The sequence below is a fragment of the Ziziphus jujuba genome, chromosome 9 (genome assembly GCF_031755915.1).
Source record: "Ziziphus jujuba cultivar Dongzao chromosome 9, ASM3175591v1".
In the NCBI taxonomy this organism is placed as follows: Eukaryota; Viridiplantae; Streptophyta; class Magnoliopsida; order Rosales; family Rhamnaceae; genus Ziziphus; species Ziziphus jujuba.
In genome coordinates, this window is record NC_083387.1 from 28,301,935 (window position 1) to 28,315,209 (window position 13,275).

Sequence of the window (13,275 nt, forward strand, 5' to 3'; positions counted from 1 at the left end):
GAAAATAATAATTATAATAATAAATGAAATAAAATAACAGGAAAAATAACAATCTACTTGTCATTATGAACAAGAGAAACTCAGGTTCTTGTTCTGGAACCTCTCAGGGATTGAGGCTGGTAATCTAGTGATGGTACAGTTAGATAATATCAATTAATACTCTGTAATATTATGTTCTCGCTTTCATATAACCTATATTTTGATTTTAAGAATTTTTTTTTTTTTTTTTTTTTTGGTGGGTTGAAATTAGATCCATTTCATTTGGTCATCAACAAGTTCTTATTCATTACTCCTCTAGTATGGGGACCAAAAAGATGAATCTCAACCTTAAAGAAAAGGAACCAAGGGGTGGAAAGCTCAAGGGACAAGATAGGCATAATTTAAAAAAAAAAAAAAAAAAAAAACTGCATTAATTGATTAATTAGGAAATACTTACCATGACCAAAATAAATTAAATCCTAAAGTGCAATAGGCCACTTGGTACTAGAATATGGCTTTATTACATGCGTAAAGCTGCAAGTCAGATTATTAGGGTTGCAACAATCTTTAAAAAAATTTATCTTTCACAATTTTTTGCCATTGTAGTATTCAATGGATAAGAACTGTTTATACGTAATATAAACAACCAGCTTAATACAATTTCAGCTCCAATCATATCACCATCGATAGCTCTTAATTATTGATTCTCATGTTTTAAATGGTTCCTTTCTTTGATTGCTGGTTCATTGCCTGGTCCTTTCGATTCTTTTTTTTATTTGAAGTTTGTCTGTAGACTTTTTAACTTTTAAGTTTATTTAATAGTGAAGTTTTTCATATTCCAAGCAATCTTTTGCTCCAAGAACAGAGTTACATATACAGATATAAGAGATGATATTTAAGAACGGCCATGGAAACCTTCCAAAGTTTCCTAAGTATTCATAAGTCCTGTATCAGTTTTCCGCATTAATCCAGGTTAGTACATCCTCTGTTTTTTATGGATTTTTTTTTAATAATTTTTTGAAAATGAGCTTTTGAGTTAATTTCATTGAAATTTGCTAATCCAATTAAGCTTTGTTGTTTCAGGATATACAAGGGCATTGAAGAGGATTCTACTATGAATACTCAAGAACCTACCGATAACAATGGAGCTTATACTTCAGTTTCTCCCGAAGATCACGATGAAGCATTGGCTAATTACATGCAAGCAACGCTTTACAATGACTCACCCTTGTCTTCAAAGTGTTGCATCTTCAGAATTCCTGACGTATTTCGCAGACACAACGAGAAAGTATACGAACCAGATGTGATTGCCATCGGACCCTTCCACCACAGAAAACCAAGCTTGCAGCCGATGGAAATTGTGAAAAAATGGTATTTACGAACCCTTCTCTCACGTTTGAATATAAGCATGCTTGGCTTGGTTAAAGGCATTAAAGAATTTGAGAAACGTGCACGTGACTGTTATCAAGAACCGATTGATCTTGATCAGAATGAATTCATAGAAATGCTAATCATTGATGGTTGTTTCTTGGTCGAACTTTTTCGTAAAGAGACGATTTCTGAATTAAGAAGCATGGATGATCCTATATTCAACATGGCTTGCATGCATCAATTTTTATACCATGACTTGTTGTTGCTTGAGAATCAGCTCCCTTGGTTTGTTCTTCAATACTTGTTCAACTTGACCATGGAAAATGACCAAAGAACCTTGTCCCTAACTGAGCTTGTCCTCAAATTCTTCCAAGCCTGTTTCCCACTAACCAACCATTCCAAATCAAGTCCCCGATTAGACTTAGAGAACTTGCACATTGTGGATCTGATAAGAAATGTTCTGATTTCATCATTTCCAGGTGTTCAAAGTGGTCCAAAGCCAGAGAAGCCAAAACTTATTCCTTGTGTGACTGAACTTATAAAGGCAGGAGTGAAATTCACCAAGAGTTCCTCAGATAACATGATGGATATAGTGTTTACAAACGGAACTTTTGAAATTCCACCGTTTTCGATCGAAGAGACCACAGAACCTATCTTCAGAAACCTGATTGCTTTCGAGCAATGCTATCACAGTTGTGAAGATAAGATCACATCTTATGCAATTCTGATGGATAACCTAATCAACACCAGCAAAGATGTGGAAATTCTTAGTGATAAAGGGATTATTGATAACTGGTTGAGCGCTGAAGATGCTTCTCAGTACTTCAACAGGCTCTACAATGACACTTTTGTGACCACTTTCTTCTACAGCGAACTCTGCAAGGACGTGAATGAATATTATCGGGCGAAATGGCCCAAGTGGAGAGCAATTTTATTTCGAGATTATTTGACAAACCCATGGACTATCATTTCTCTTGTTGCTGCCTTCGTCCTTCTGGTTCTTACCTTCTTGCAGACTTTCTACTCAATTAAGCAATTTTACTCTTCTGGTGACTGAAATTTTTGGCAAGAAATTCAGACCACCTTGATTTTAATGTATCGTGTATTAAATAATCTTTCAATATTGATTTTAATGTATCGTGTATTAAATAATCTTTCAATACCTTCAAATGGCATGCGTTAGATACCCTTTGTTAGAGAGACATGTTAGAGAAATAAACTGGTTTGCCAAATTGTATGTTGCATTAATATATTAATAAGCAGTTTTCTCCTTCATCTCTTTGTCACTTGACATTTTCAAAACAATGCAGAACAAGTTCTGCTAAACACTAAACAATATATTAAAGTAGTCCATAAGAGAATTAACACATTACACAACATATGAAAGAATTTTGCATGTACAAGCATAAGCATACAGAACCTTAGAATACATAGAAAGAGATAACAACTAGATATTTAATTCAAAACATAGTAAGCATAAATACAGACTGATCTAATAGGGGTTCTAATTATAGACAGAGTGATCTAACAGGAAGATCGATCTTTTCATGGACACAGATCCTTGTTATGGACTTTTTTCTCAAATTACGTCCGTAAAATTCACTTGGAGTCTAAACAAGGACCAATGTATTTTGCTTGCTTAAATTACTGATGGGGTTTTAGTGGTCAACTTATGGCTGTATTTCAATTTGTCACCAAAGCTACCAAAAGATTGGTCAAATTTTTTTTTTTTTTTTTTTTTTTGCTTTTTCTTTTAAATCATTATCTTTGTCTCTTATGTTTTCTTTGTTAAACAAGTACATTTATTGTCATTATCTTAAAAAATCGGTTTTCTTGGATTTTAATAGTTCAAATTAAGTTACAAATTCTAACCACTGGCAGCATGTACGTGGAGAGCTCAAAGGAACAAGGTAAGCATATACCAAACTGTATTAGGTTATGCTTTACCATAACCAGTTCGAATTTATTTAAGAGGTGAAGTATGTGCAAGATTCCAAACTGGCATTAAATTGTTCTCTTGAGGCTTTTCTACGAAGCTGCAAGTTAGATCATAGATATTCATATTTTAATTGAACTTTGCTTAAAGAGGAAGTCAAAAAAAGAAAAAAAGAGAACTTTGCTTAAAGAGAGAGAAAAATGCATAAATTTCTTTTCAAAATAAAAAATAAAACTGAACATCCAACAAATTAAAATGTTATATTAGCATACGTGGTCCAGCAATATCGAAAATATCGTTTTTTAATATAATTTTTAATTATATCGGGCAAAGTAATGATTTTTTTTTTTAAATTTTTTATCCTTCGTTGAATACGTGCAACTTTTGTTGACTAAGTTTATTGTAAGTAAAAAAATATTTTGAAACAGTAACAAGATCCTCAGGAAAAAGTGGACGTATATATATAGTTTAGACATGGGGTTTTCATAATTCCACCAATTATGATCCAAGAAACCACTGAGCCAATGTTTTGAAACCTCAACGGATTCGAACAATGCTACCATGGTTGTCAAGATCATAAGATCACACTTATGCAATATCAATGGATAATTTGATCAACACCAGTAGGGTCCGGAAAGGATTATTGATAACTGGTTTGAGTGCTCAAGATGCTGCAGGCTTTATAATGACACTTTTGTTGGTACGTACTTTCTACTTCAGCAACCTTCACTACCGAGTGAACGAATGTTATCGGGGCAAATGGCATAAATGGCGAGCGAGTTTGCTGCGTGATTATTTTAAAAGACTTTGGATTACCATTTCTGTAATTTATACTTTCATTCTATTGGTTCTCACTATCTTGTAGACTTTCTACACCATGAAGTAATCTTCTTCTTCTGGAAATGGAAACTCCGTAGCCAAGTAGTCTAATTAATGAGCACTACCTAAAAAAGTTCGTTTTTAGCCTCGAAATTTTAGCAACAATACAATTTGCTACAGGTTTGTGGGATCAGATTATTCTTGGTCATTCAACTGGCACGTTTGAAACTGCGTAGAAAACCCAATATATAGTAACAACATCTGTAACAAAATCGGTAGTGGTTGTTCTGATGACTTTTGTGACAGAAACCTAATGTATAGTACCAGAACTTGCAGTAGTTGTTGTCATGATTTGTTGTAACAATGGAATAGATTTTGCTTAAACCTGCCAGAATTTTTGTGCTAGTGTTTGACAATTCTATACAAAAAGAGTTATAATTTTTATTTTGAAAGATATGAAAGGTAGAATAAGAATTATATGTTTATTGGTAGAAAAAAATAGGAAGTATTAGTTTCATTAAAGATTAGAAAAAACAAAAAAAAACAAAAAAAAAAAAAAGGAAAAAGCAATGAGAGAGAGAGAGAGAGAGAGAGAGAGTAGCGCCAAATATTTCATGAAACTGCTTTTGAATTTTAAAAGTTAATAACAATTTTTAGAAGCTATACAAAGACAGAGTTTTATTCTTTTTAGTGACGAACATAGACCATGTCCAAACTGACTTTACCTCAACATTTATTAATCACACTAATTAACGTATAAGGCAACAAATGAGGTTAGTTTAGGGGTAAGACCTTCAACCGACATATTCAAATATATATATATATATATATATGTATATATCTGTATATATGTTTGATAAACATTTTTAAAGTTTATTCACACATACACAATTAGACAGCGAAATTAAAAATTATCTTTAATAAAATTTTTTATTTTTACTATCTATATTTTCATTGGAGATGCTCTAAATATGTTAACCGGTTTCTTTTCTTTACCACTAATATTACTCTGCCACATGGCCCATCTATATTCTTTCTCTTTCTTTATTTTTTCTAAAAGAAATTTAAAAAAAAATTTTAAAAACTCTTTCCTTTACTTCTTTATTTGGAGAAGTTTTTGCTTTTTTTTTTTTCTTTTAAACTTGTCTCTTCAATTGACAATATGCCGTGAGATTTATAGCATAGTTTCTATGGTTGTTCCCAATCCTTTATTCGAAAATGCTAAGTGGTTCACTTTTCCTCTTTATCATATTTATTTTTTAAAAATTTCTGAATTTTCAATTTTCATTTTCTATTTTGTTTTTGAAACCACAACTTCTGCCCGGTTGGACATCATTTGAGCATAAAAGGGGTTGGAATTTCATGTAAATTTACAAGCAAGAGGAATTAAAGTTCCATTCAATTGAATACAAAGGGTACTTGCAAAATCGAGGTTTTCTAACAATGTTTAGAAATTAGAAAAATTATGTTGGTAAAACTAACCGGCTTATATAAAGAAGACACTATAAGAATTCCAAAAGAAACTATGTTGACTGAAAAAGTTGCATTTGAAATCAATTCATACAAATCTAGAGAATTCTAAAAATCCCAATTGTTTCCAACTTTCTCTTTTTGAGATGGGAATTTCTACGGAATCCTATGAATAGGATCAACCTTGGTGTTTCTTTTGTTTTTTTTTTTATTTTTTTATTTTTTAGTTTTAATTTTTTGCCTAAAATATAGCATTATGGTTACTTGGGATAGTTGAGTTGATAATAATAACCTTAAAATTTTGGATCCAATTAGATATGTTGCTAAAATTTCCTCTTCAATTGATTAAAAAATTATATGTATTTAGTATTGTCTCCTTGAGAATATTCTGATAGACTCAGAATTGAAATCTCTATCCCAATTAAAAAATAATAATAATTAAATAATGACAAAAAAGTAATTTGTTAGTGTAATATTTAGTTTTATTATTATTATTATTATTACTATTATTATTATTATTATTTTGACATTGTAATTTGAAGTATATTATTATTGTCATTATTATTATTATGGCCAAACAAAGGTTCAAAAAGGAAAAGGTGAAAAAGAAAAATGTGAACTGGTCATGGAAGAAAGGAAACAAGTGGAACCAATCATGCAACTTTGTTGAATTCATTTCTTCTATCTAGATATATCTAAGAAAACATAAAGTCTTGTGGAATAATGAGGACATATTTATATGTGCAGAATATAAAGTCTTCACAGCAATAAGAACAAGGCAGATATGCAAAGTTTTTGTATTCATAGGCTTAACCAGTGATAAAACAACTAGAGAGCTTAAGGGAGAAGAACTATTTTGGTTAATTAATTTGAAAATGTCTAACCACAACCAAGAACTATATTGGTTAATTAGTTTTTTGTTTCAAAAAAAAAAAAAAAGATATATATATATATATATATATAAATGTACGTATTTATGTATTTAGTCCTAAAAGTGAAGAGGCCAGCTGGAACTAGAACATGGCTTTATTATACGCAAAAAGCTAAAGTCAGATATAGGTTTGCAACAATTTTTTCACTACCAAAACGATAAAGATAATCCTTTTTATTTTTTTATATTACAAATGGAGGGGGCTTTCACCTACATTGAGGTTAATTTGAATGTTGGATCTGGAGACATATTATCAATGATTTTACCAATACCCCTTTTAATTTTTTTTTCAATTTAATAAAAATTTATAATTGAAATTTGCACCATATGAGAACTGCTTAAGCATCATATTAACAGAACAAAATTGGTTCAATCCGGGTGCAATGCAGATCAACATATATTTAATTATTACTTCTTTTGTGTTATTTGTGTTAATAGTTCCTTTTTTTTTTATTGGTGGTTCACTGCCTTCTTTTGAATTTTTTTTATTTTTTATTTATTTTTGTCTTTTAAGTCTTTTCCGTAGACTTTTAATTTTATTTCATTATGAATTTTGTATTCCAAGAAATCTGTTGTTTCATCAAAAAGCCTCAAAGGAGGAACTGCCATGGAAACCTTCCTTGGTGTGCTCTTCAATACTTGTACGACTTGACCATGGAAAATGACTAAAGCAGCAGGTCCCTCGCTGAACTTGTCGTCTATTTCTTCTAAGCCAATTTCTCATTAATTAGCCATTCCAAATCCATATCCCGATCGGATGTAGAAAAATTGAACATTGTGGATCTGATGAGAAATTTTCTGATTTCATCGTTCCAAGATGTTCAAAGTGATCATCGAATGCCGGAGAGGCCACAACTCACTCCATGTGTAACTAATCTTATGGAGGCACAAATGGAGAGCAATTCTGATGCGCGATTATTTTAAAACCCCTTGGACCATCATTTCTTTAGTTGCCACCATCATTCTTCTGGTTCTTACCATCTTGCAGACTTAATTAAGCAATCTTATTGATGCATGCACGACAATACATAACTAGGATTTTCTTTACAATATTTTAATTTTCATCATAATTTACTTTCTTGGTCCTTAAGATTGGTCGAAAGTTTTGATTTTTTTTTTTTTTTTTTTGAAGCTGTAATTTTTGTGTTTTATGTTTTCTTTGCTAAAGCAAGTACATGTACTGGCATTATCTTAAGTTTGATTTGTTTTCTTGGATTTCTAATATTTCAGATTAAGTTACAAATTGTCTAAACAATTAATCATTAATCTCTGAGATGGAAATTAATTAATTATCATATCTAAAGTAATTAACCGTCAAGTGAGGTGGGCTTAGTTGTTAAACCACTCACATTTACCTCTCAAAAGTAATGGATACGAGACACTGAGGTGATAAAATTACCTGGGTAGCATGCTGAGAGCGCAATGAGTATGAGTGGAAAAGTGGCAATCCTCATTCTCACACAGTAATAAACACCCTGATCAGGGTCTCTAATTTCTTCGCAGTAATATGGATCATCTTCATGATCTCCTTTGAAGGAAAGGGTAAAAGTGAGAGAGGTTGCACATGCAATTCCTCATGATAAACCATCGTCCTCACAGGGACACAACGGGGAATGAATATTGAAATTGCAAGGAAAACAGCGGAATAAATCCTTGTTGCAGGGGTTATTACAAGCAGCACATAGAGTAGTACTATGGTCGGGGAGACCTATCTCATTGGAATGCGCAAGAGGATGCTCATGAAGATCGTGTTTCAAAGTGGGCTTTCGGGAAAGCTTCATCCGACATCCAGGTTGAAGAGATCGCACTCGAAGCAGTGAAGGACGAAGCCTATCTTGAACACCTTGCGACGGGCACTGCACCAACGTGCCTTCTTCATAAGGACTACTACTAGAGATTGATGGGAATGAAAAGGGAGGGCGTATGTATACCCGGTGTTCTGAAGTTAAGGCAAAGGTAATATTAATTTGCTATATATCATAGTGACGAATTAGTACTCCTTTACATTTCTAAGTTTGCACTTTCATATATGTAACCTATCCTGTGATTTTAAGAGTTTTTATTTTCGGAGGTTAAAAAATTTCAAATTGAAATAGTTCCACTAATTTGGTCATCATTTAGTTCTTATTAAATTCTCCTCTAATATGGGGTCGCAAAAGAGGGTGGAGAGCACAAGGGAGAAAGTACTGATAGGCATATTTTTTAACAAAATGCATTAATTAATTAATTAGGAAATGCCTTATACCATAACCAAAATAAATTAAATTAATTTGGTCCTAAAAATGCAATAGCCCTATAGGCACTAGAATATACCTTTATTACATTTACAAAGCAGAAAATCATATTATTAGGGTTGAAACAATTTTTATCAAATTTTACAATTTCTTTTGCCATTTAATAATTTATAACTGGAGTATTCAATGAATAAGAACTGTTTATTCTGTTTACACATCATATAAAAAGAATTACTGCATTTTTCATATTAATGCAATTTCGGTTCCAATCATATCAACAATGATGGTTTTTATAAATTATTGATTCTCATAGGTTAATGGTTCCTTTCTTTGATTGTTGGTTTACTGCCTTATCATTTGATTCTTTCTTTTTTAAAGTTTCTTAGTAGACTTTTAAATTAATTTAATAATGAAGTTTTTGATATTCCAAGCAATCTGTTGTTTCAAGAAAAGAGTTGCATGTACATAGTAGATAATACTTAAGAACTGCCAATGGAAACCTTCCAAAGTTTCCTAAGAAGGTTGCGGATCATATTCACAACTCCTTTTATCAGTTTTCAGCATTAATCCAGCTTAGTAGATCCTCTGTTTTTATGATTTTTTGAATGGGTTTTTTAGTTAATTTCAATGGAATTTGCTAATCCAATTAAGCCCTTGTTGTTTAAGGATATACAAGTTTTAGGGAATTGAAGAGGGTTCTTGAGGCTAATTGGAGGATTTAACTACCATGGCAACTCAAGAACATACCAATAACAATGGAGATTATACTTCAGTTTCTCTAGAAGATAATGACGATGATGAAGCATTGGCTAATTCCATGGAAGCAAGGCTTTACGATGACTCACCCTTGTCTGCAAAGTGTTGCATCTTCAGAATTCCTGACGTATTTCGCAGACACAACGAGAAAGTATACGAACCAGATGTGATTGCCATCGGACCCTTCCACCACAGAAAACCAAGCTTGCAGCCGATGGAAATTGTGAAAAAATGGTATTTACGAACCCTTCTCTCACGTTTGAATATAAGCATGCTTGGCTTGGTTAAAGGCATTAAAGAATTTGAGAAACGTGCACGTGACTGTTATCAAGAACCGATTGATCTTGATCAGAATGAATTCATAGAAATGCTAATCATTGATGGTTGTTTCTTGGTCGAACTTTTTCGTAAAGAGACGATTTCTGAATTAAGAAGCATGGATGATCCTATATTCAATATGGCTTGCATGCATCAATTTTTATACCATGATTTGTTGCTGCTTGAAAATCAGCTTCCTTGGTTTGTTCTTCAATACTTGTTCAACATGACCATGGAAAATGACCGAAAAACCTTGTCCCTTACTGAGCTTGTCCTCAAATTCTACCAAACCTATTTCTCACTCATTAACCATACCAAATCCACTCCCCGATTGGACGAAGAAAACTTGCACATTGTGGATCTGATAAGAAATGTTCTGATTTTATCATTTCCAGGTGTTGAAAGTGATGAAATGCCAGAGAAGCCACAACTTATTCCTTGTATAACTGAACTTATGGAGGCAGGAGTCAAATTCACCAAGAGATCCTCAGATAACCTGCTGGATATAGTTTTCAGTAACGGGACTTTTGAAATTCCACCGCTTTCGATCCAAGAGACCACAGAGCCTATCTTCAGAAACCTGATTGCTTTTGAGCAATGCTATCACGGTTGTGAAGATAAGATCACTTCTTATGCAATTCTGATGGATAACCTCATCAGCACCAGCAAAGACGTGGAAATTCTTTGTGACAAAGGAATTATTGATAATTGGTTGAGCGCTGAAGATGTTTCTCAGTACTTCGACAGACTCTACAATGACACCTTTGTGACCAATTTCTACTACAGCGATCTCTGCAAAGGAGTGAACAAATATTATCGGACAAAATCCCACAGATGGAGAGCAGTTTTGATGCGTGATTATTTTACAACCCCCTGGACTATCATTTCTGTTGTTGCTGCCTTCATCCTTCTTGTTCTTTCCTTTTTGCAGACTTTCTACTCGATTAAGCAATCTTACTCTTCTGGTGACTAAAAATTTGGCAAGAAATTTAAACCGCCTTCATTCTATTGTGGAATGTACTAAGTAGTCTTTCAACACCATGAAATGACATATATTAGGTACCTCAGAGAGGGAAGAAATGAAACTATCTGGTTTTTCTTTTCCATATAGTATGTTGCAAACTTGCAGCAAGATATACAAGGTGTTTTGTGATTTTGGGATCTGATTTTGTCAGCAACTTTGGGCAAAAGAGTTCATACATAACTAATTCCAACATTATGTTGGAATTCTATGATGACAGACTTTGGATAATTTCAGTGTAAGTTTGATTTCTTTAATTCCACAATTTCCTGTTTATTGTCATTGAGATCAATTTGAAAGCTCATCTCAATGTAGAAATAATGTTCTGCTATCACTTTATATTTATCATGCAGTACCAATGTTGTGCTGAAGATGCTGTAATAATAAGAGTATATATAGAGGGTAAAACAGAGGACCTTTTTATAAACAGAGGATTTCCAGTAGGCTTTACCATGACACAGTTTGGTGACCACTACAGAAATCTCCGCAAGAGGGTAAATGTATTCGTATTTTTTTTTTTTTTTTTTTTGTCCAAGTATTATTTTTTTTTCTTTGTTAAAGCAAGTACTTTTATGGTAATTATCTCAAATTGTTAGTTTTCTATAACTTTATGTTTAAGATTAAGTTACAAGTTATCCGAAGAATTATTAATGGAAAGTAGCTAACCTTCATAAAGAAAAGTAATTAGCCACTGGCTGCATATGGAGAGCTAAAGGGACAAGATAAGTACACACTTTCCAAACCGTATTAGAAAATGCTTTACCATAACCAGATTGAATTAAACAAGTGCTAAAAGTGCAAGATTCCAACGTGGTACTAAATTCTTTTTCTTGAGGTTTTACATGAGGCTGCGTTCAGATTATTGATATCTTATTTTCATTGAACTTTGCTTAGAGAGAAAGAAAGATGCACAAATCTCGCTAAGATGAACTTTGCTTATCTAACAAAATGGCACAGGTAGAGAGCAATTTTGATGCGCGGTTATTTTACGACCCCATGGACAATCATTTCTATAGTTGCTGCCTTCATCTTTCCCATTCCTACCTTCTTGCAGGCTTTCCATTCAATTAAGCAATCTTATTCTTCTGATGGCTAGTTCTTTTGAAAGAAAGTTTAACCACCTTGATTCATTTCTAATGGGGAATGTACCAAACAGTCTTTCAACACTGAAATGGCATAAATTAGATACCCTTTAGTGTGTATGTGTGTGTATATATATATATATATATAGTTTCGTTCTTACATATCTTTGTCACTTGACATTTTCAAAACAATGCAGAACTATCCTGCTGAGCACTAAACAAAATGATGGCTGCAAATATTAACACAAAGCGTAAAAGCATAATACATATCGCAATTAAAAAAATATATGAAAGAATCATACAAAATGATTTTGCATGTTATATCATACAGAATCTAGAAATACATAGAAAGGGATAAGGAATTAGATATAATCGCTGTTATGGACAAGGGATCTTCAACGGGCTCTACAATGACACTTATTGTGATCAGATTCTACTACAAAGAGTCTGCAAGAGAGTCAATGAAATATTATATATATCAGATAAAATGACACAAATGTCAAGCAAATTTGATGCATTATTATTGCTGCCTCTCATCCTGCTGCGATTGCTGACCTTGTCATGGACTTTCGACTAAAAAATTACATTAATGGTAAGGTTTTAGCAATCAACTAATGATTATAATTTTTTTGTCATTGAAGCTTCCAAAATCTACCATTCAGCAATCAAAAGAGAGTATCTTAAGGAGAGTACATTTATTATTCTCTCAAATTCGATTAGTTTTCTTGGATTTATGTTCCTGATTAAGTTACAGATCGTCTAAACATTTATTCATCATTGCTCGATCCATGATATATTGGTCACGTGAAACAGATAGAAAATAAACTTCATAAAGAAAAGTAATTAGACACTGGCTGTATCTGGAAAGCTAAAGGGACAAGATAAGCATATACTTTACAAAACTGTACTTTACCATAACCAGATTGAATTAAATTAAAGTGCTAAAGGTGCAAGAGGCCAAGCTGGTATAAATTGTTTCCTTAAGGCTATATATAAATTTTTATTGAGATTAACTGTTGATGTAAAGTAAAAAACAAATTAAATGTGAATGTGTATAGAATGAAATATGACTATCAATTTTTAGTAGTGTGAATAGAATCATTCTTTTTTTATTTTATTGATTATCTTATTTTTCCTTTGAACTTTGAATCGACAGAAAGAAAGATGCACAAATCTAACTTAGATGAAAAAGTTGTTGGGAATGTGTATGATAATTAGCAGGGGCAGAGCCACATTGTGGCCTGAGAGGGCCATGGCCATTGGCCACCCTGCCCTTGGAAGAAAACAAATATATATATATATATATATTGGTTATGTGTTTTTAATTTTTATTTTTTTTTATCATTTATTTACCTTGA

At 32.5% G+C, this 13,275-nt stretch overlaps 2 protein-coding genes across 3 annotated transcripts; both read left to right on the forward strand.

The window, feature by feature from the left end:
• Window positions 1-726: 726 nt before the first annotated feature.
• LOC107427846 (UPF0481 protein At3g47200-like) lies at window positions 727-2,614 on the forward strand. Its single transcript, XM_016038244.4, has 2 exons — window positions 727-951; window positions 1,063-2,614. The coding sequence occupies exon 2, from the start codon at window positions 1,094-1,096 to the stop codon at window positions 2,405-2,407; it is 1,314 nt and encodes a 437-aa protein (XP_015893730.1). The 5' UTR covers window positions 727-951; window positions 1,063-1,093; the 3' UTR covers window positions 2,408-2,614.
• Window positions 2,615-6,990: 4,376 nt separating this feature from the next.
• Window positions 6,991-11,393, forward strand: LOC107427849 (UPF0481 protein At3g47200-like). 2 transcript variants are annotated; one of them, XR_007237338.2, is made up of 3 exons: window positions 6,991-8,462; window positions 9,407-11,073; window positions 11,189-11,393. XR_007237338.2 is itself a non-coding variant. In XM_025077173.3 (2 exons), exon 2 carries the CDS (start codon window positions 9,468-9,470, stop codon window positions 10,785-10,787), a length of 1,320 nt encoding a protein of 439 aa, XP_024932941.3. In that variant the 5' UTR covers window positions 6,991-8,462; window positions 9,407-9,467; the 3' UTR covers window positions 10,788-11,393. The 2 variants fall into 2 exon arrangements, 1 of the variants encoding a protein (XP_024932941.3); XM_025077173.3 differs by having other exon boundaries at window positions 9,407-11,393.
• Window positions 11,394-13,275: the final 1,882 nt, after the last annotated feature.

Excerpts from the sequence above, each read along its gene's own strand:
- LOC107427846 (XM_016038244.4), top strand. The coding sequence starts at position 1,094 with ATGAATACTCAAGAACCTACCGATAACAATGGAGCTTATACTTCAGTT.
- LOC107427849 (XM_025077173.3), top strand. The coding sequence starts at position 9,468 with ATGGCAACTCAAGAACATACCAATAACAATGGAGATTATACTTCAGTT.